The sequence below is a fragment of the Thunnus albacares genome, chromosome 5, assembly GCF_914725855.1.
Source record: "Thunnus albacares chromosome 5, fThuAlb1.1, whole genome shotgun sequence".
In the NCBI taxonomy this organism is placed as follows: domain Eukaryota; kingdom Metazoa; phylum Chordata; class Actinopteri; order Scombriformes; family Scombridae; genus Thunnus; species Thunnus albacares.
The window spans coordinates 9,843,650-9,867,313 of NC_058110.1; the positions used below are offsets into that span (position 1 = coordinate 9,843,650).

The 23,664-nt window shown below is 41.0% G+C and overlaps 2 protein-coding genes across 3 annotated transcripts in view; both read left to right on the top strand.

Annotated features, from left to right (window-relative positions):
• Positions 1–386: 386 nt before the first annotated feature.
• On the top strand, positions 387–5,791 carry ubiad1 (UbiA prenyltransferase domain containing 1). Its single transcript, XM_044352589.1, has 3 exons — positions 387–587; positions 2,483–3,104; positions 4,963–5,791. The coding sequence occupies exons 2-3, from the start codon at positions 2,540–2,542 to the stop codon at positions 5,448–5,450; spliced, it is 1,053 nt and encodes a 350-aa protein (XP_044208524.1). The 5' UTR covers positions 387–587; positions 2,483–2,539; the 3' UTR covers positions 5,451–5,791.
• A 2,409-nt stretch (positions 5,792–8,200) lies between these two features.
• mib2 (MIB E3 ubiquitin protein ligase 2) overlaps positions 8,201–23,664 on the top strand; it is a 52,466-nt gene continuing 37,002 nt past the window's right edge. Inside the window, exons 1-2 of one of the 2 annotated variants that reach the window (XM_044351203.1) lie at positions 8,201–8,358; positions 18,656–18,959. In XM_044351203.1, the coding sequence (XP_044207138.1) occupies positions 18,893–18,959 (67 nt within the window). In that variant the 5' untranslated portion in view covers positions 8,201–8,358; positions 18,656–18,892. Of the gene's footprint in view, positions 8,359–17,375; positions 17,443–18,655; positions 18,960–23,664 lie in introns of those variants that run through there. The other variant, XM_044351204.1, reaches the window with a different exon arrangement.

Here is a 23,664-nt window from a genome sequence, read left to right on the forward strand (position 1 = left end):
GCACACACACACGCGCTCTCTCTCTCTCTCTCTCTCTCTCTCTCTCTGTCTCTCTCTCTCTCTCTCTCTCTCTCTCTCTCTCTCTCTCTCTCTCTCTCTCTCTCACACACACACACACACACACACACACACACACACACACATTATTGTTCCAAGCAGGAGGGGGTGTTTAATGATAAGAAGACAGAGTTTATTATTTACTTTTGATCAAATTAAATTATACCAAGCTCTTCTTGTTTGTTTGTTTGAGGTAATCTTTTGAGTAACCACTTTAATTCATTTAGGTTTAATATGTAATACTTTGCTATGAACAGAACTTTGCTATGAACATATTATTTGCGGGATTAAAAAGACGTCGGAACCATTTGTATGAGGCGCGTTTTCCTTCCGCCTCTTTACGACGTTGCACGTTCGGCGGAGGAAATGGCGCCCGTCGGGTGCAGCAGGCTTTATAGTTGCCAACCAGTCAAGTACCCTCGAAGTTGACACGTAAGATATCCAATTGCCTGTCGTCTCAGCAGCCTCAGCGGGCCCAGAAGTATGTTTTTAAGAAGCGCAGTTTGTGTCGGACGGTGAAGACATAAGAGGTGAGAGCTGCAGTCGGACATTTCCTCCTCTCTGTCCCGGCACACAGGGTTAGCTCGGTGGTAGCCAGCCACATTTAATCCCATAATCTCAGTAGTCAACTGCGAGACCAAAACACCCACTTTACTTTGAATTCAGAGTTTCTGGCTGCTATTGTGCTGCCGCTGCACAGCGTTCAGACAGTTTATCTCTTGAAGGTGAATTAGAGTAATGTGGGACAATTTTTTGCAATTGGCGCTTCAGCAGTATACTTTAACATGAAGCCAATACATTATATCCGCACACATCACCATTCTGAAACCTCCAAGGTGTTTTCTACTCATGTCTTACACAGAGAAGAAGTGGCAAATATAAAAGTGTCCCTTGTGCCAAATTGTGCCTTTCCTTAATGTGGGACAGTTCGGGCTGAAATCCGGGACACTCACTGAAAGGTCTGAATGAATTCATATAATAAAAACTTCTCTGGTCAGTAACACTCAAGACTTAAGTCATTTCAGTTTCAGTAATTACTATGTTTTTGCTGTTACAAAAAGTATAATGTCTTATATTTTGTATTAATATTGGTAATACTATAAGTTGCGATCTACCTAAAATAACATAATTGAGGCATTGCAAGACCCCGGAATAACTATTGGTATTGCACATTTAATGCATATTTTAACCAGTTCAACAACATATATGACTGTCCCACATTAGTAGAATCATGCTGTCACATTTCAAACCACATTTTCCAAAGTGGGACAATAGAAAAAATTGACGGAAAAAAGAAGCATGTGTTTTCACCATTTTATAGTGTTTTTTGATGCATAAATGTATCCTAAACACAATCTGATAACAATTGGCAACATTGCTTTAATGCATCACATGTAAGTCATGTGATTTCAATTACATGACACCCCAGGTTTAATTTGACAGCCGTCCTGTTCATTGGCATGTTTAGAAGAAGAGATAGATGCATTTGAGCTTAGGTGTCCCACATTACACTAATTCACCCTACATTTTTTCAATAAAAAAATACATAAAATAAAACAACAGAATAGTTAAAAACATTATAACAATACACTCATTTACAATGTTACAGTGTTCTTATGCGTGCAGGATTTAAATGGTGTATAAGTACTGCTCACATTCTTTATGAAATGCTGAGAAGATGTTTTTATTAGCAAATTTACACTTGAAGAAGTTTAAAAAAACTGAAACTTAGCTAAGATAATTTTAAGATTTTTTCCCATTCTTTCTGTTGTGACTTAAAAACTCAAACAGTACATGTTTATACAAAATCAGCCTTAAAAATGACATCAGTAAACCTCTTGCCAGTCTTTTATTATAGTAACAATGCCAAAATAAATGAGGCACAGTTTCAGGAGATGTCCTTTAAGCTTAGACACAAATTCTACCCTGTAAAACATTTTCTTAAAAGATTTAAGAACAATATTAATGTATTGTGTTAATTTTGACCACAATGCTACATGACTAACCCTGAAATTAACATTTTGACTCACCTGCCAAGAGGACTGGTAGATGAAAAAAAGCATATTTTTACTGGCCAAACACACACAGACAGAGCACTCGATGCTGCTGCTGCTGCTCTGCTTTCTGTGTAGACACTGTGTTAGACCGTCTCAAGTGCTCCTACAGTTTTGCAGAACTGTTAACTGTAGACGTGTCTACACTGTGTAGGGACAAACATGTCGGACCCCCAGCATCCAGATTTAGACACATATTTCTGTAAACAAGCCTGCAGTTGATGCCATCTTGATTACTGTTCAAAGTATTGAAGTTTTGCTTCTGAGCTGTGGTTTTTATCAGTGATATAGTACAGTGTGTGTCAACGCTGTGGTGTGAATGTATGCTTTGTTTGTCTTGACATTTCACTGGTATGTTTTTACTGCCGCAGGAACACCTGACTCTGGCATTCAGGATCATTGCTGGTACTGTAGACCCTGGCAAAGGCATGGCCAAAGAGCAGAAACATAGCAGGGCGGAAACATTTGTACTGGCTGGATCAAATGGTCATATTGGCCAACAATGGCAGACTGGTTTGAATAACTTGGTGCAAAATCACCCTCCAGGCACCAACCACATGTCGAGGATGGCCCGCGTCGCCTCGGATGTGAGGCACAAGTGCGCGGCCTATGTGCTTGCGCTGAGGCCGTGGAGCTTCAGCGCCTCACTCACGCCGGTGGCCCTCGGCAGTGCTTTGGCGTACAAACTGGAGGGATCTGTGGACTTAGTCATCCTGATGGTGTGTGCGGTGGCTGTCCTCGTGGTGCATGGGGCAGGCAACCTTGTAAATACTTACTATGACTTCTCAAAAGGGATTGACCACAAGAAGAGTGATGATAGGACTCTTGTAGACGAGATCTTGGCACCGCAGGATGTTGTTATGTTTGGAGCGTTGTTATATTCTTTAGGGTGCTTGTGTGCCACTCTGCTCTACTTCCTGTCTACACTTCGACTGGAGCACCTAGCCCTTATTTACTTCGGGGGACTCTCCAGCTCTTTTTTATACACAGGAGGTGAGTGAAATATTAACTTGAATCTCTTGGACTCCTGCCTCCACATGAAGAACACACACACACACACACACACACACACACACACACACACACACACACAGAGACGTCTTGTTTTTAAGCTGCACTTGGCAACATTGCATCATAGTGGCTCCAGGTACCAGATAAAGGTTAGTGACTGGAAAAATGCCAGGAAAATATACACATCACATTCATGGTCTGTCTGTTGTGTTTTATTACCAAATAAAGGGCAAAAAAATCAAACTCTGGTAAGAACAGTTTTCACCTCCAAAAATATTTTGTCTGGTGTTATCTATTCATGCAGATAGTTTGGATTTTATGTGGTTTTGAGATATTTACTTATGAAACGTCTGCCTCCACCCCAATACAGCGGTGGTGTGTTAATGCTGCTCAAAGAACTAAAAAGATACATGTGAAACACTCAACAGCGGTGTGTCTTTGGTAGCAGAGAAGGATATCTACAAACCTGCACACATAAAACTAACTGTCTGCATGGCTAGATAGTAAATGATAAAAAGTTTTGACATCACATTTCACAAAATCTTTTGTCAGGATCAACCTTATGTTTAAAGACAGACCCTCTATCAACTGAGCTACAGCTGGTTGTTTTTTGTAATTTGGGTGAACTAGCCCTGAGAGACAGTCTGCATGTTTTTCAGACATGACACTAATGTGTTACATTTCTTCATGAGGTGAAGTGCATGTCTGAAAGGGGCTACAGTGTCAATGCATCTCTCCCTGTGGGTGAAGAAATGTACAGAACACACCTTTCACCAGAATTTCATTTAGGAAGAACAGGGAGATTTTTGGAGCTCTTTTTATGACGGGATGTTCTTTTCTTTTGCAGCCCAACTTTGCGATTCAAGCTAAAGTTGTTTTGATGTTTCATCTTAAAAATATAGTATTTCCCTAATGTAGATGTAAAGGTGCAGCGTGTAGGATTCAGTGGCATCTAGTGGTGAGGTTGCAGATTGTAACAATCTGAATACCCTTCACCCTCCCCTTCCAAGTGTGTAGGGGAACCTACGTGGCTGTGAAACTCACGGAAAATGTGAAAGGTCCTCTCTAGAGTCTGTGTTTGGTTTGTCCCTTCTGGGCTACTGTAGAAACATGGTGGTGCGACATGGCGGGCTCCATGGAAGAGGACCCACTCCTTATGTAGCTATAAAGGGCTCATTCTAAGATTCTTATTTTCAGGTGATTATACACTAATTAAAACATACTTATGAATATTATATTCCATTTCTGCCAAGTCTGTTACTGTTATCCGCTAGATACCACTAAATTCTACATGCTGCGCCTTTAAAAAAAAAAAAAAAAAAAAAAAAGTAAAGTATTACTTTAGGGGAACTCCACAGACACTATTTTTTTCCCCTTTGAAAAAAATCCAGATTGACTAAAACATTTTTTAGGACTTCATGTGCAAGACAGTTGAGCAAGAATAATGACCTGCACTATTTGCAAGGCTGTCATTGTTAATTCATATTCAAAAAAATAAAAAAGGGCGTTTTACACATCATACCAAAACAAGTCAGCATATCTCAGTCTCTGCTGCATTGATTTTGACCATTCTTTTTTTAAAATGTGTCTCACGAGTCTCTTTCTGGGCATATAACTATAAAATGCTCGAGTACATCTTTTAATTATTAATGGGATCAATCAGAACCCTGAATACCATATTTATAGTAATCATTCAAAGTTTTGGAACCAGAGAGTATGAAAACAGTGAAAACAGATGCTGCATTATTTGGCTGAAATGTGAACTTGTGCACACGCAGGATTTGATGGCACTGCGTTGACAACTGCTAAATGTGGCTGCTGTTTACTTTTCTCCCCCCAGGCATCGGTCTAAAGTACGTGGCCCTGGGAGACGTGGTAATCCTTATCACCTTCGGCCCTCTGGCAGTCATGTTTGCCCACGCGGTGCAGGTTGGCTACTTGTCAGTGCTGCCGCTGGTATACGCCGTCCCGCTGGCCCTCAACACAGAGGCCATCCTCCACAGCAACAACACCAGAGACATGGACTCTGACAAGCAGGCGGGCATTGTCACCTTGGCCATCCTCATAGGCCCCACGCTCTCCTACGTCCTCTACAACCTCATGCTCTTCGTCCCCTACGTGCTCTTCTGCATCCTCGCCACGCGTTACACTATCAGCATGGCGCTGCCTCTGCTCACGCTGCCCATGGCCTTCCCCTTGGAGAAGCAGTTCCGCAGCCGATACTACGCCAAGATCCCTCAGAAGACCGCCAAGCTCAACCTCCTCATGGGACTTTTCTATGTGTTCGGGATCATCCTGGCGCCTCCTGGCAGCTTGCCGTTACTGTGATTCTTTAGCTTTGATATTTCAAATTTTGTTGTTTTAATACAGACTAGTTTATGTACCTCTTTGTACGAAGCTTTCTGAGGGCTTTCACTGGCTTTAATTTATTGTCTAATTTATATGTTGAAGAGATTATTAGAAGACATAATCAGATGTAATTTTTTCAGTATTAAGTCCGCTATCATGTGTCGATTAAAGTAAGAAATGTTGGAGTCATTTTGTAGACATAGGCTACGTTTTCATCGCACGGACAGACAATAAACCTACAGTTGCCATATTTGTAGATTCTCAAGACACGACACAACACTGATACCATAAAAATCAATAAACCATTATTCTAAACATTGCATTCTGTATGGTACTTCCTGTTCATTTGTTCATTGTGATTTTTTCTTCTTTTTTTTTTTGGAGAGCCAAACAGTATTTCATTGGATTATAATAAAACTCACTGACGCTTATGTGCCATGTCGTCATTGTGGATCATAGCTGAAGAATTTCACATTTCTTTGGAACTTAACAAATATGATAATACAACATAACATACAGGATAGCAGTTTGATGTTAAGTATTGGTTTAATCAGACACTGATGAACATTGGTCAACTGTTTGATTTACATGGTAAAAAAATGTTCAAACCTGTGCACTATATATCCTGATATCTTTAATCTGTGAATTACAGAGTGGACTCTATGAATAAGAAAATAATTGAAATATTGTTGTTTCAGGAATGTAGGTCCTTGTCTCACAGTCATCAAACTGCAAACTGCAGGTTTCAATGACCACAACTACAGATCAGCATATTCCTTTATATAGACAGTTCCCTTGTATTGGTAGAGATATAGCTACAAAGATGACCAACAGCGATCTACACACTACTTCTGTCACACTGTTGTTAGTGACAGAAGTGTCTTTGTTGTTATTTCCTTTGTGTCTGTGCTCTGAGTGACACTGTCTCTTGCAGCAGAGACAATATACAGTCTACAAAGAAACTGTCATGAGACACCAGAGGAACACTACACATCACATATGCCACCTGCATTTTTCACAGTCCTTTTTTCAATTAAAAAGGTTACTTGTTTACTTCCTTTCTTAGCATTTTTATTATTTTCAATGAAAGTCACAATTCCTCAATTTGACATGTGTAAACTTAAAACCAACCGGCCAAATAAAAGAACTGGGTTTGTGTAACAGTGTACTAGTCAGCAGGGGGCGCTATTAAACAACCATTAAGACAATATGTACAGAAACCTACTAACTGCTGTTAGGGTCAGAAATATTTGTCTAACCTGTAGGTGTAATGTTTAATTATTTCTTTGTCCTGTGTATTTAAAGGTCAAAATCTTCATTGATACTGCTCATTTGATTAGGCAACATATCACAACTGTAAGGCTGTAGCACAACTTTCATAAGTTCATATTTCTCAACCTTTTTTACTGTCCTTTTACATACTGTATGTACTGTTTTGGAATGAGAGCAGAGAAGCTATAAAACTGATTTTACAGTATGTATTTTGATCTAATTTAGATTTGATAGTTTTTTATTGCTTTGCATGCAATTTTTGCTGTGTCATATACTTTGAGAAAATATTTTCACCTTTGCCTTTTCACTCAGGTTAGTATTTGACTATATCTAGACTTAACATATTAATTGAATCTTATTGAGAATCTCCCCCCGAGCTTCATCATAATAACTGTCAGCCTTCTCACTGCAGCTGTGCGGGTTGTCTGTGTGGGTGTTCTGGGTTTCCACGCATAGCCTAAAGACATGTAGGGCGGATAAATTGGAAACTGCCACTCCTATCTTGTAAATATTGTGAATAGCTATTTAAAATTTAAATAATACCCTTTGTCTGTATTTAAGAAGATAGATATATGGAGTTCATTTAACATGTTGTGAAAAGAGAGGACACATACCAGGCCTGAAGCATGAGCCAGCCAAAATACCAAACTACATGTGAAGTTTTGTGGAATTGCAACATGTTTTTGTGTTGTGTTTAAAGGACACTGTACTAAACAGGTTAAACAGTTTTGAAATGTATTTTAATTTATTTGTGTAGACTGTTGTTTTTCACATTTGCACATTGCTACTTAATCACAGGTTATACACTAGTATTCCTATTGAGTTATTCATGTTATACCCTGTATATTCCCATAGAGTCTGGTCTGTTTAGCAGTTGTTTTGGGATTAATATACAGTGGTTGTTGTTGGCAGTGGTTATCTTTTAGTAATCCACAGTGAAGTCTTGTATTTCAAAAAGGCCAAAGTGCTCAAAGAGACTGGTAATGCATAGTTCCCTTCTGATTCTGCTGCAGAATGTGAACTTTTGTTAACATATTTTCCAGTTTTATTTTTAATGTAGAAGTAATTATAGGCTTGTGTTATTTATTTCTGTCTTGTGCTTACTATGAATGCAGTGAGTGTGCATTTACATGATTCACTCAGCAATCAGCGGGGAGGAGAAGAATGAAGGGATAGCAAATGTGCACTTCTTGGTAATTGTTTTCATTCAGACTGTATTTCCAGTGTTCTCGTTTTGTGTTTGTTTTGCATTTGAAAATACATATGCAACAAACATTTACTTCCATTTACCTCTATAATACTGTTTATTCAATTCAATTAAAAAACGATGCAAAGCAATGGCACTTTAACCTTGAAAGATTTTCTTTTCTGTGGCTGGTGATTTGAAACTAAACCCAGTTTAAAATCCGGCTGTGTTGTGTTCATTACGAGGAGCACATGAAGGCAGCATTAGTAGTGACGCAATGCATGGGCGTGTTGTCATGGCTGTGTGCTGCAAAACCCTCCAGTGCACTAAATACTTATTTGTTCTAAAACAAACCATGTCAGCGTTGGTGGGGGACAGCGACATGGAGTTATATTTTACCACAAAGTAAACATTCTTGACAGAGAGCCGGTAAGTAGCTACACAATGAAATAAGTTGTTTTTTATACCAATAAAGGATGGCCAAACATGAGTTAGCTAGCTAACGTTTGACAAGCTAGTCATACGCACAATCCCACAAACCCTCTATTGAGCCACATTGAATTATGTTCACGGTTTTGACAAATGTATGTTAACCCGATAGTCGTTGTGTGGTGTGGCATATTGTTGGCTAATGATACATTTGCATGCGATCAAGAAGCAGCTCCTGACTTTTATGTAAGGATGAAACGTGTTCAGTAAACTGCCTGTTTCGGTTTAACCGGTGACCGTGTTAACCGGTGACTATCAGCTGAACGAGTCGTCGTTGTCGTGGTTACGACGGCAGCTGTTGAAAACACGAACAGAACATGTAGGTGTCCTCCGAAAAGTCTTAAATGATCTTACACTGAATGTTTACACACTATATATGCGTCTGCTCCTTTTTGTCTTGCATTGTGTAAATTAAATGGTGTCGCTAACAAGAAACATTCACATTTCTTCACTTATTTTCCTGAATTCAGTCTTTTTAAATCGCTTGCTTGAGAGGAAACACTGAATCTCGTTGCAGTATCACACTGATGATCACAAGTTAAACAGATGGTAGGCTGGTGAAACCGGGTGACCACACAACTTACACAATATTTACTTACAAACTGTATTTATAGCGTTTACACAATGACAGAGCAGGTTAATGTGTAGAATATGGGCCACTTTCCGATTGAGCATAACAGTTTAAAATCCCAAAATAGACTATCGCTGCACTGCCAACCAGAGTCCTGCACGGGTCTGATTTTCAAGCCCCGCCCCGCCCCGCCCGGGCGACGTGAAACACCGCACACGCCCCTCCACCCGCACATATGGCCAATTAGTAACACAACCTGACCCGACCCATCAACACCAGATCCGCGCCTGACCCGAAACTGCATATCCCATCATAATCATGTGTAGTGGAAACATCTCATATTGATCACGTTACAGTGATTAACACGTATTTGTTTAAAAAATTGTGGGATGGAATCATTTCATGCCCTGTTTTAATTGTGTTAGGCAGTCATACGTTTAAAGGGATCATTTTGGGCCATTTCATATATGAAATTAAGATAATATATTTTAAAACAAATGTAATTTGGGAAATACAATTTTAAATTGAAATTTTTTGCTTATTCTCAAAATATCGAGCAGCTCTTCTCCACAGTTTGACGTGCCTATTAGTAACGCACCGGATTGAAGCGGTTCTCATATTCCAGGTGGCCAGTCCCTGCGCCAGAGGAAAGTAACTGGCTGGACATTTATGGGCGGGCCATTTTTACATTTTTTTGACATTTCTTTGACCTAATGATTAATCAATTAATCTAGGCTGGCAGATTAGTTGATGAAGAAAATAATAGTAGCAGCCCTAAACTGAAGCCTCAAGTAGGCTATTTAATCATTTTATATGTATTATTTAAATTGGTGGCCTCATCCAACAGTAAGCTTTCAATGATAGCTATACTTGTCAATCACCAGAGTGTAATCAATAGACATTACAGGAATTAATGTGAACAAACTGAAAATCTATCCACACTCAAAGCAACAACTAGTCCAGCATCACCTGATAGCCACACACAGCAGCATTAAACCATACATAGAGATGAGCAGGCACCAAAAGACAAAGTGCTTGTGTGCAAAGTTTTTGCCCACTAATATCCAAATGCGCATCTCGTCCTATCTCTCTCCATATTGCTTTGTTCGCTACTTCGGCCCATAAACAGTGAAGCGTGGTTTTATATGACCAGTGTGGTTAGCTGCTTGCCCAAAGTCAGATTTGATTGGATGAGCTTTTGTAAACACCCTTGAGTTTTACAGGGAGAGAAAAGACAGGGATTTTGATGTAAAAATACTCTGATTCTGATTTTTTTTTTTTTTTTTTTTTTTTACATATAATGAGATAAATGAACAGTTAACACAGGGACTCAGGATTAAAACAGGGAAAATGTATTTTTCATTTCATGGGGCCTTTAATAATAGTGCACTAGTGTCGCACTTGGTCAGTGTTATGGGCCTCGTTTGTCATTCTGATGGCAACGACACTACAGGGTAACCAGGCTAACTTGGCTAAGCCGGCTCAAATACATCCATGAACATGTTACATGGATGTATTAGTGGTGCGCTGCCAAAACATTATGTGAGAACTTTACATAAACTTGAACTTGTTCCACACATTGGAGTAAGTAGATTATTGAACTATTTTGACAGTAATTATTTGGGTCATGGAGCATACCGAACTGAGGAAAGTCAAGTACCGAACCAAACATCCTGAACCGAATGGTTTGGACAAACACACATCCCCATAGTCTCCACATAAGAGAGCAGGCAGTACTTGGAGTTCTGTCTCATTCCTTCCTGACTGCCAGTGGCAGTAAATAAAGTGGATATGTCTCCTCAGGCTCAGCGCAGGTCAAGATCTTAAATAGCAAAGTCACATGTGTGATGTGTAGGCTACCTGTCCGTTCCAGCTATAAATACCATGTGGTAGTCTACCTCTGGCCTGTATGATCTTGTATTGTCAAGCAATCCTACTTCTCCCTCTTTCCTCTCTGGAGGTTTTCGAGTGTCCTTGTGTTGTGGTGGCTCACTCACTAGCTACACTAAATGTCTTGTCTCTTGTGGATGTTCCATTCACGTGCAGTGGTTTGTCCACAGCTCTCGTCTGGTCTTCCTAGCTTAGCTTGGTAAGTTACTTAAAAGACAGGCAGCTAGCTTGGAGTCTACAGTTGGTCTTTAGCTAGTTGCTGAGATGTTGCTGGAGGATCCAGTCGTGTTCTGTGCTGCAGTTCTCGCTTGGATTACCTGGCTACGTGTGCAGTTCAGGTGAACAGGCAAACAGCAGGCTGGACTAGCCTGACTGGCTAGCCTCTTTTTTGTCTAGTTGTGGTTGTGATATAAGTCTGCTAGAGGTTCTGATTCACATCCTGTGGCGCAGTCACAGTTCTCGCTCAGATTTCCTATCCTGACCCTGTTTGGATTTAAACAATGCTTGCGGGTGCATCTTGTGGAGCTCAACTTCAGGTTGAGGATCGCCATGAGTTGTGCCCCAAGTGTGTGGGTGTGGGTCACCTTAAGATAGCCCTGTCTGACCCAAGCATTAACTGCAGCATTTTGCCACTCTAAGTGAGAGAGGAGAGGCTGTGTCAGGTGGAAGTCCTCCTGTTTGGAGATGATCTTCCACCCTCTGTCAGGGCTCACTCATAGAAGCTCTGGCTCTAGAGAAGAAGTGGCTGCTTGAAGAGTGCAGTAGCCCAGAACGTAAAAAGTCCCTCTCGCCAGGAGATGGAGGCTTTACTAGCTGAAATAGAGCAGCTTAAAGCATTTGGTTGACTCTTGCTCAACTTTCTGGCCACAGTCTGGTGTGGCGCTGCAGCAGCCAAAACGGCCGCAGCCGAGCCGCACTACCCCCATTCAAATGAATGGGATGACTGGCGTTTTCGCCGCACTGCCTGAATTGGTGTGAATGCAGCCTTAGTCTGCAAGTGTAGAGGCTAAGGATGGCTCAGAGACTTCCCTCAGTAGCTCTGGGAGTACCGAGCTGGGGGAGGGACCCTTTCCATTGTGAGCGACACTGCGTGCAATCCTGGCTAAGGTTGGACTGGATGACGCACCAGCTACTCACCTTGTGGGCAACCTGTTCTTTCAATGGACTCCTGTATGGTAAAAGAGGTCTGTCAAGGGAGTTTGGAGCCCTCAGTGGGGAGGGCTGCACATCAGTGTCCTAGAACTCTGGACTGTCTACTTGTCGCTTAGGCACTTCTTGCCCTTTCTTAAGGGCAACCATGTGCTCATTCCAACAGACAACACCTCAGCGGTGTTTCATATCAACCATCAAGGGGGAACTAGGTAACTGGAGGCCTTGAGAGAAGCCTAGAGATTGTGGACCTGGGCTCATCCTCAGTTGGCCTCCCTGAAGATGATGCATCTCCCAGGCAGAGCGAACTCTGTGGCAGATTACCTCTCACGCCAGGGGCTGCCCCCTGGGGAATGGAGGTTGTACCCACAGGTAGTGCAGATGATTTGGGATCGGTATGGGGAAGCCCATGTAGATCTATTTGCCTCAGAGTACACAACTCATCGTCTTCTTTGATTTTCCTTGGTGGAGACCAGCTCCCCGCTTGGGATAGACGCACTTTCCTACCAAAGGTTTTATCCCCCAGCAATATTAATCAGACCGTAGAACTGGAGGTGTACCGTCCTCCCCTGTTTAGATCCAAGCTGGTGTACCATCCTCCTCTGTTTAGATCCAAGCTGGAGGAGAGGGCCAATTTGCTGTGTCCAGCATTGTGGCTGTACATTGAGGCAATGTAGAGTTTTCAGCGCTTAGAGCAGCTGTTTGTCTGCTACAGAGGAAATAACAAGGGACAGGCTCTGTCTAAACAAAGGCTCCCCACTGGATTGTTGAGACAATCAAACAGGTTAATGAATTAGCAGGTAAAGCTTCCCCTTCAGACGTTATCTGTCATTCTACCAGGGGTGTGGTCACATCCTGGGTGGTAATGAGGGGGGTATCACTATCGGAGATGTGTGTAGTGGCATCTTGGACAATGCCTTGCACATTCTTGAGGTTCTGTCGCCTTAATGTGGCCTCTGGGTCCATGCTAGCATCTGCTATTCTGCCATTGGTTTCTACAGTTGACCAGTAGGTGGGTATTGTTCTTCAACACTACTGGTATGAGTCATCCACTTTGTTTACTGCCACTGGCAGTCAGGAAGGAATGAAACAGAATGGAAGTTACAAAGGTAACTGTGGTTCTCTAAATTTCTGGATGACTGCCAGTCTCTTGGAACCTTTTGGAACGAGAAGACCCTGAGAGGCCGGATGCAGGCTACCACGTGGTATTTATAGCTGGGACACGCACGTAGCCTACAGCCACACATGTGACTGTCTATACAAGAGCTTGACCTGCGCAGAGTGCGAGGAGACATATCCACTTTGTTTACTGCCACTGGCAGTCATTCAGGGATTCACAGAACCATAGTTACCTTCGTAACTGTCATTTTCACTTGACTAGCCAGTAAACTAACTTTGTCTAGCTGACCGGTTGGGTGTCATGGTTGTTTTACTGTACCTGTCGGCATTGGTCAAGTTGTCAGTCTGTGCTGTGCATTGTGCTGGATGGCAGGAACAGTCGCTGTCACCTAAGTTCAAAAAGACAAAAAAACAAAATAGGAGAACTGTAAAAGAATTACAGTTGCTTTACTAGTGTTTGGCTGAACTGACATATGTTAGGACTATGCCATTATGCTGTACTAAGAGTGTAGCTGTTACAGGAGACCTGACCCTTAACACCTGTCATTTTTCTGGACATTTGGTAGTGATGAAGCAAAAGCCCAGTTGCAGCTGCTACAAAACTGGACATACTATAGTCCCAATTGCTTGCAGCCACACCTACTTGGTAGCAAAGTTTCAGTCACTCTTGTTTCTTTGTCTTGTCTCCACTAATATACATCACAATAATCTAGTTCGAAATGTTTGCTGGCTTACATCACAGAAATGCCTAGTTAGCCAGTCTAGCCATATGTGATCAGTTGATAGCAATTGAGATGAAATTGGGGAAAATGTGTGGAAATTCTCAAGGTAAGACACTTTTAATACTTGGGATAACTTTTGAAAAGGGTTTCTGACTGTGTCCACCTCTTTATTGGTAATTTAAAGGTATCCTGTGCAAAATTAGCCTTGTGATCATTTAATGGGACCTTTTTTTGTTTCTGTTTACCTTTTAGTTCTTGGCCTCTGATAGATCTTTTTACATAAATTCTTGGTATGCATTTGTGCAAGTATTTTAATGGAACTTGTTTTATTGTGGATAAATAATTCCTACATAATTTCTTTAGACTCTGTGTGTAGGACATATTTTAGAGTTGTTCCAATTTTGCTACAATTAATGTACACCATAACTGTAGGTGTACATTAATGTTAAGTTAAACTAAAGTTAACAAGCCATCTCGTGGATCATAGCCACCTTTGGTTTGAATAAGGAATGCTAGCAGTGTTTCCTCATCACCTCCAGTATCCAGTGTGTTAATTAACCACTTTCTGCAAAAAAATATCAGAATGAAACTCAAAAAGAAAAAGGCATTCTTGGCTGATGGCATGATATTCAAATATGGAGCTTGACATAAGGTGTCACCCCAGTACAGTAACCGGTATGGGTAGCCACAGGCCGATACCAGTATTGTTTGTTTGAGGTTGCAGAAAGCAGCATTTGAACTAAGCTATCGCTGGCCTTACATGTGATATTTTGTGCTATTCAATTGTTCATCGGAATGTAATTCTTCTTTGAGGGAAAAGCCTCTGAATCTGTTTCAAGATCATCAACCTGAAGCACTCGTATGACACAAAATGAAATGTTGCATTAGAATCAGTCCAGAATAAAGGCTTGCAGTAAGCAACCATTATATATCTATACTGGATGACACTGACTGGCTCGTATTCTGTACTGCCTTGAGGGCATTTTTCAGCAATTCAGAATACCATATTAAGCCTGCTGGTGAGCCGCTGAACTGTGCTTTGCTGAAGGTTGGGCAATATGATGATATCATGAGATGATAGAAATGTATACTGTCAAATTTTGCATTGCAATTTTTCACATTATTATCTTTGGTTGTATTATACCATTAAGGATGATACTGAAAATCAGTGAGCAGGACTGCTTTATGGCAATACTGGATTTGCAGGATTTTTAGATGAATGTGAAGCGCCTTGATTTGTCAGGTATTACCAAAAACAGCCATCTCCATCCTGTCTGTTTATTTATAATAAGTTACTTAATAGAATTTACAGAAAATGTACAATGTCAAAATATATAATAGCGGGACATTTTACAGTGTAAAAATCATCTTGTTAGTGCTTTTTGTTAGTAAAACTGAATAATGGTTTCTAAATTACATGACACCCATTTTGGCATTTCTGTACTGCAGATTCTTGTATCTGTCTACAAAGGCACAGATACTGATATAGCTGCAACAAACTGATATTGGCTGATTCATCGGTCTAGATCTAGTTGGCACATGTTGAAGAGGGGAGGCTTGTTTGCTAATTCCCTACCAGGATCTTCCCAGCTGGACTGGGGATTCAGACCAACAGCCTTCTGGCCACAAGCCAGTCTTGTGATACTTATAGAGTTGAGAGTTTGAGCTGCAGTGCATCATGCACCCCTAAAAGTGTGAGAGACTGAGAGTCATTTAGTTTGGAATAGACTGAAGAAATTCCACTAGTGTTTGTGAGAATATTTGGTGCTCATGACAGTGGTTTGTAGGAGGATAAGATCCAATAAGAATAGGTACAGTAGAGGCGGTAGGTCCAGATTTAGAAGCATTTCTGCCTCAAATGTTTATTATTCTGTTACCTTAAATTCTGTACAGATTAATGGTATATATACTGTAAGTGACTGAATTCACAATGCATAGATGGTATAAGCTTTAGTGTGAGAAGTAAGGATGGCTTGCTCAAGAAGGATTTTAAAGTCCTAAACATGTTTGCTGTTCCTTCCAGCCTTGTATAACGGACTAGTGGATTCAAACTATGCTTGATTACCTCCAAGAATGCCCGGTTGATCAGACACTCCTTGCAGCTATATCCCAGTATCTAAGCTTTGTGTTTTTCCCAGGCTGTAACAAGCCCATATTTCAACAGTCCTTCCAGTCTGATGACTGCTATGTTCATGTGTGTGTGTGTGTGTTTGTGTGTGTGTGTGTGTGTGTGTGTGTGTGTGTGTGTCAGTGTCTATTGGAAGAGGAGCTGTCTAAATGAATGCTTTTCTTTTATATGATCTGGACCAAGTCTATTACATGGACAGAAGCATCTTTGTTTACAAGATGGGAGAGTGGTGTAATAAACTTCATTATAAGACTGTGTCTCAACCGCTTCCTAAGCCCCCACTCATTTATTGGCTATTCATATCCTGGCAATACCAGCTGTACATTCATGTGTGTGTGCCAGCATCAGCAGCGTGCCGTTTCGGCTATTTTTTGGAACCATATTGTCAATGTCTCCCACAGCTGTGACTGCATTAAAGGGTATTGTTCAAGGCGAGGAAAGCATTGGGGAACACATGCACAATCTCCCTCATCCCTCTTCTCTGTGTGAGCCTGGAGCAGACTGTGGGTTGGTATTGCCAGCTCACCAGCAGCGGTTGCACAAACCAGTTTGCGATTGAAAATGAGAATCATGGCAGGTGCCCATTCATCAAAATCTCCTCCAACCCCACCCCTTTCCTTTTCCCTCAACACCCCCCTCCCACCTCCAAAAAATAACAACACCCAGACCCTCCCCCCTGAAATGTATTGCCCCTCCCCCCTCCCCTCTGTCCTCCGCTTGTCTGCTCATTGGCAGTAGACCGAATGGTGTCCCCGCAGGCTATGAAAGAGAGGGCTGTACATCCTTATGTAGAGCTTGATGCGCATGTGTTTGTACATATTGATCAGTAAACACAGTGTGTCGGCTTCACACACGTGTGACTGACACTCACGTCCTCTACTGATGGAATATAGCATCAGAGGAGTCCTGTGCGGAGCAAAGCCCATTGGCCTGTTTTTATGCGAAAGCGAGGGAACGTCAACCTGAATGCAGCGCTCATCGGGCAGCCGCTCTCCCTGGTCATCCTCCTCCTCCCTCTCCTCTCTTCTCCTCTCCTCTCCACCTCCTCCACGGTGCTAATCCTTGCTGACACAACGCACAAAGGACTAAATGCTGGCGGCTCTCTCCTCTTCCTCCTGCAGCTCATATCCTCTACAGCCAGGCTGTTCACCCGTACAGCAGGACGCTGTTTCTGCTTGCAACTGTATATGACATCTCTGGAATACCGGCCTCCTCCTCCTCCTCCTCCTGTATCCCCTCCTCCTCCTCCTCCTCGGCCGGTTTATTCAGGGAGCGCATCAGACCAGGGCTTCAGCCCTTAGGTGGCATTTTTTTTGTCTCGCTGGAAGCTGGTGGGACCACCATCACCATCTGATGCATTTATGTAGTAGGAGGTCAGAGCTGCTTCCTCTTTCCTTTTTTGTCCGTCTATCTCTTCACTCTGCTGCACACCAATATTCCAACAGGTAAACCAGCTAAACAGGACATGGTTTATTTATCCAGGAAATGTCAGTCTTGTCTGGTAGGTGGTAGTGCATGTCTCTCTTGTAAAACAGTGAAATCTGTGCAATGATACTGTTCATATTTTAAGGTAGAGCAGTATACGTTCTTGTCAGATGTGGTCTTTTTGAAATAAAGGAGATTTGTATTTCATAAATAAGATCAGCCATATAGTCTCCTTGTTCTTTAAATGAAATATGGCTGCTTCTGTTTTCATCAGACTGTCATAGTGGACGCTATTTACTTCCCAGACAGGTAAATAAACATATGCAAAGACAACACACATGCAGCCAGTACATGTCCATGGCCATGCTGCTACAATATTGCCACATGTCATTGCTTTCTGTAGTACAGCTAATAGATGTGCTAAGCAGGCAGGCAGACATCTGGCTGGCCTGGCTTGCTGCTATCATTGTTTGTGTAACATACTGGTTATGATAAAGGCAAAAAAAAAAAGTTTGTCCTGACCTGCAGACACTGCATTGCAATAATCTTACAGTGATGTTAAAGTTGTGCAAGCAGTTTGGGGTTTTAGTGTGTGGATTCTTTATTACAGACAGTTACAGTATGTTAAGTGCCCAGGTTGCAGGTATTTGACTGTATTAGAAGTAGTTACTAAAACATTAAGTAGCTGGTACTATATTATACAGACAGTGGCTACAGCACTTTGAAAATCAGTTTCAAAGAGGTTCTAATCATATAGTGTAGCTGTAGGATTGATTTAAGGAGGATGATTGTGTTGCTGACAATATGTTTTGATTTTCATCTTTCAAGCATCGAGTGAAATGATACCATCCAGGTGTAGCCTAGATAAGATTGAATGATTTTGTTTGTGTTGTTGTTTGTTTGAGGTGAAGCAAGTACAGATTGGGGACTGCGCAGGCAACACGTGACTCAATATTGACTTTTGAAATGACATTCGACTTGATGTCCAAGCCTGAGCTGATAGAGCCCTGTAGTTTAGACTTACAGTTGTGTGGATCTCACAAGAAACTAGTCATAGCAAACATGAGAAATGATCAAAGCTTCATCACACTACTGATTATGTTACATGACAATGCCCCATTATAATTCAAAGTAATGTGATTACCTCTAATACAATCCCTTTTGTATGATCAGCATGGCTCTTTTGTAAGTCATTTCTTAACCTTATTCAGCCAGCTTGGCCTTTTTTTCCAGATAAAGCATCAGGCTTGTCAAGTCCTTGAGCAACATCTGTCTGACAAAGAAAACAACCAAGCACAGGAAAAAAAAAAACTGCATGTTCCAAAACGAAGAGCAAAGTTCACAGCAAACCAAATACAAAGAATGGGCCAGAAAGGGTTCACTCCCCCATTAGTAAGATGACTGCTTCATAGCGCTCAGGATTTCAGATGGTGCTGTTCTTCTACCTGGAATAAAAGCAGCGCAAGCCTCATGGTGTCACGGCATACTGGAATCCAGCTGCCAAACATGTTCAAAAGTGGGCTGAAGATCATGGGGAGTGAGTATGATAATTCACAATAATAGCATATGATAATCTCAGCAATGCCGCACAGTGTCCTCAAACGTACAGTACAGTAAGTGTTCTTCAGGAGTATGGTTTGCTGTGGCAGTTTTTAGTAAGAGGAACAATTCTGCTGTTATCAAGTTGCTTTTTAAATCTTTTGTTGCAGCCATTAGGCTTTGTAAGGATGCTTTTGGACAATGCTGATGAGATAAGTATTTGGTGATATCAATGCAGAACATTGTGTTTTTGTTTCAGTAGTTGTATGATTGTTTAATTACTTGTGATAATTCTACAACTCCACACTCAAAAGGTTGGATGGAGATATCTAATAATGCTATATGATCTGAGTACGCAGTGCTTGTTTGAGTGAGATAAGAATAAAGGAATGTAGGCAAAGCAGAAGCCTGAAACGGAGAATGGAGGGTCTTATTTTAGCCCTGTCGCCCACTCTGAAGAAATCTTTGTAAATGTGTTATTTACTCAGAGTCCGTATTGATTTTCCTGAAAGTCCTCTGGCCACCAGATGTTTCTGACATAAACCAGTTCCAGCAGGCTTTTACTCATTTCTGACATTAAGTTTGATGAGGCTGCAGTCATAGAGCCTGTGTGTAGATTACACACTGCTAAGCATTTTGGTCCAGTGGCAGCAATATAAAAAAGAACAGCACAGGCAAACAGCCTCTTCTTATTAGACATTAGAGTGAGGATATAAGCCAGTCAGACCACGTGTCATAAGACATGCAGCCCCAGTAGGCCTTTGCTGCCTCACATATCTGATGGCAATGAGTCTGCCAATAATAGTACTCATGATTCATTTTCCTTTTTGAAGCTGCTCAGTGATTATTATCAGTGTGCTGAACTGGATCTGCCTGTAGGTTGGGTGAAGAATTACAAATATGCCATATCTGCTCAGTGAAACCATCAATGTCTGTGGCTAGTTTGTCATGTCATTGGCCTATGCCCCTGAGCCTTATATAACACTGGCTGAGTTAAACTAGAAGCAGGGACACGTGTACCAGCATTGTATTGATTCTTAAACATTTTGTTTAATCACTCCAATGCTACCAGACAGTGAAAGTCAAGACTAGATCCAACTTCCGCCTGCTTCCGTGGAGATTCTGATCATGCGGGACCCGAGGCATCCCATTCCCATTGCAGCACTCTGTTTGACAGTGTCTAGTGTACTAGCGCTCCACTACATTTTACACTGTGTTCGTCTTGGTCACCGAGAGGAAAATGTGCTGATCTGCTTTACAGCACAAAGGTAGATTGCTGTATTGCACAAAAAGGAAGATGGTACAGTTCCACAGTCCTGATTGAACAATATTCACTCACTATAGCTGTGTTTTTAATATACAATACATTCAAACTTGAAAAGATACAAAATCACATGAAGGTTACTGCTTGCTTTAAAAGTTTTTGAACTTTGTATTTGTAGTTTTCTAAATTTGCAAAGGATTTATGGGAAATGAAGTGATAATTGAAAATTGAAATATGTTAATGAGTTCTACCTTATTTGTGTACAAAAATATAATCATATCAGCTATCATAATTAATTAGCCAATGTATTATTGATTTTTAAAATGCTATGTGCAGCAATTTAAAAAAAGGTTTCAAGTTAAACCTTCAGTGGCATAATACACCCACTTTATGGTAATTACATAATATTCATTAGCAGTTTTTGTGTGTGTGTCTGTATGGCCATGTATGTATTTGTGTTGTGGACAAACACCTGTCTGGTTGTTTGTGTGAAGGAGGTTGACGTTGCCCTCCCAGATTGGCCCTCAGCAGTGTATGGCGGAAGCCAGCCCATCTGTTAGGCAGAGAGCTGTAATCCTGCCCTTCTTAGCCCTCAGTCACAGATTGGCAGCGACATTTCTGTAACACAGGTGGCCTGGTCATGGCCACCTTCAACCCCCCTTACAGAGAAAAGTAAAGTGAACATACACTTAACAGCCAACCTCTGGAACAACAGAGCACATGCTACAGCTGCATCTATTGGGTGTCAATAAGTATTAGCCTGCATTGTTGATATGTTGCTACTCCCATGTTAGAAACTAATTTCAACTCTGTGCAAAGCTGGCTAAACCAGCCAACTGCATCTATGTTACACTTAGTTAGTATTCAGGTGAAATTTGACCAAATCAGCTAAAATCTGACTCTGGTGGATTTATTGATGACAGCCTCCTGCTAAACATTTTGATTCAACAAAATATTTTTTCTGTATGGCTTCTGTTTATATAGCTGCTTGTCTATGTCAAACTGCTTTGGACTGCTATTTCCTTGCTTTTGACAATACAGTAAACGGTACATTAAAAAAGGCCCTCTATCAGATAGGGTACATTAACATGTCATACCAGGAAATGCACATGTGTAATTAATGACATGAATCATTCCATTTATATGTGCAGGTTTCAGGTCCTTCCTCTTGTGCATGTGGGCTCACTGTAGTGGTTTACTGGAACACGTAGGTGGAACAGACCCCTCGTTAATGTTATTACATATTAGTTATTATACCTGTGTATGTCCAGCTATGACATGTCAAAATACACAAAGTTAACTTACTATAGTTCATAATTTAAAGCTCTAAATCTTTTCTCATCTCTTAATTAAATGTTACAAACAGGACCTGGTTCAGTATCCAAGAACATAGAATTGAAAATGGACTATTTTGGACTTTCAGTTTAATTTGTTGAGTTTTTGCAACTTTGGCACGAGTCAAGTAATTAATTTTGGACACTGCTACTGAATGTTGTAAATAGTTTGGATGATCATCAGGATATGCTGTATGTCTGACATTTTAACACTTACGTCAGTAATGTGATTTATTTTTATTGAGTTCTTTATAAAAGCTATTAATATGTATGTTATTTTTATAGGTCACAGTATTTATAACAGTTGTAGTTGTTGTCATTGACCCTTGCAACATCTCGGCTATTGCAAATTTCCTGGTAGTGAACTAGTAAACAATCAGAAGAGATTTCATCATCGGGACCGTTTGCGCAGTCCTGCTGTAGATAACATCACACACAAATATAAAAATGCATAAATAAACAGTGTAAAAGATAAAAAGTGCAAATATAAAACATGATGTTAGAGTGCACATTGTTCAGACCAGAAGAGTGTTATTACAAACACAAGGCTATATTATTTCTCTGTCTAGAGCATGCTGAGTGTTTTTTTTTACATCTGTATTTATTTATCGTGTTGTTTCTCCAATCTTACACCTAAAACTATATTACCAGTCACCTTGAAAGCTTTTAGAAAGGTTTTGTACAATAAATCTTGCTTGTTCTTTCCGTTAATATATACTGAGTTGTGATTTTCAAAGCTATTGAGGCTGCTTTACCTGCTGTACATCTGCAGTTCCACATCTCCTGTTTAGGAGTCACTTATAGGATTCACTCTTGATTCCGATTTATCGCTTCATATGTGGGGAGGATTTTCTATCAGTGACCATCTGTCAACACAGAAATAATAATGTAATACAGAATAACATGCAACGGGATTTAGCCTAAGAAGATGAGCATATTTCTCCTGATTTCATGTAGCGCAAATAGTGCAGCTTGTGTATTCATCTTTTTCTAATGCATGGAGGGCAAAGATAAAGCTCACAGTAAGAAATGGCGTCCCTGTAGATGTGGGATAGGAACTTGTTGTGTAGGTAGAGTCGTCCCCTCAATCCCCTGTGTTTTGTCTACCTGTCAGTACCAGTCGTAGTCTGTTTAATAATGATAAGATATCAGTGTGCTTGGCCTGAATTCTCCTGGAACATGTTAGCGAGTTAGGGGGGTGGGTATGTGTGGGTAGTAGATCAGTTTTAAATGTAGGTGGTAGGTAAAGTTTTTTTTCTGTCTGTGTCTGGAAAACAGTTCCTCAAACCAGAATGCTAGATTGTTCAAAGCCGGCTGCTTTTCACCCTCATGGGCCTGATATACAGTAAATATTGAATTAAGGGTTTTAAGTGTTTTTCATCATGATTGTAATGTCAGCTATTGTTACAACATACCAGCCATAACTTGGCATTTCTTACATCAATCCACATCCAGAATGCAGGGAGCTGCATGAAAGCCGTCCACTGCCTGTGACAGCTCCTCTGTTTGCATACTGAAATGTTAGAAGACTGGCTTGGATATTATTCCAGCACATAAAAGAGGCTAAGCTGTCATTTCGGACAGAAAATTGAGTATAAGCAGCCTGCTTTCCCTCCTTTGATCCCCTACATCCCCTATGTTTTTATGCTTAAGCAGATGCTTTTAATACCAGAATGACATTGTAATCTTGATAAGCGTGCACGTTTAATCTCAGCCGCATTACAGACATCTGTCCGCCCTATTACTGAAAGATTTTGTAACTCAACACTGTGGCTGACCTATCAGGCTATATACTAAAGCATCCTGGGTAAAAGGTACCAGATAAATGGAGGGTATTAGGCAACCTTAAGGTCATAGTCACACATACAGATTTAAAAACAGTATTTACATGTTGAATGTTCCCTGTTTACATGGTTTAGATAACTCACTAAATGTTTGCTGTCCACACAAAAGGCGCAAGTCTGCCGATTATCCTAATTCAGCTCAGTGGTGGTTGTAAACAAGGAAATGATGGATTACCACCACCATCAGCTGAGGAATGTGGCCAGATGTATAGAACCTCTTAACAAACATGGCACTTGATTTCAGGGTAGCCTCTCTTGTGT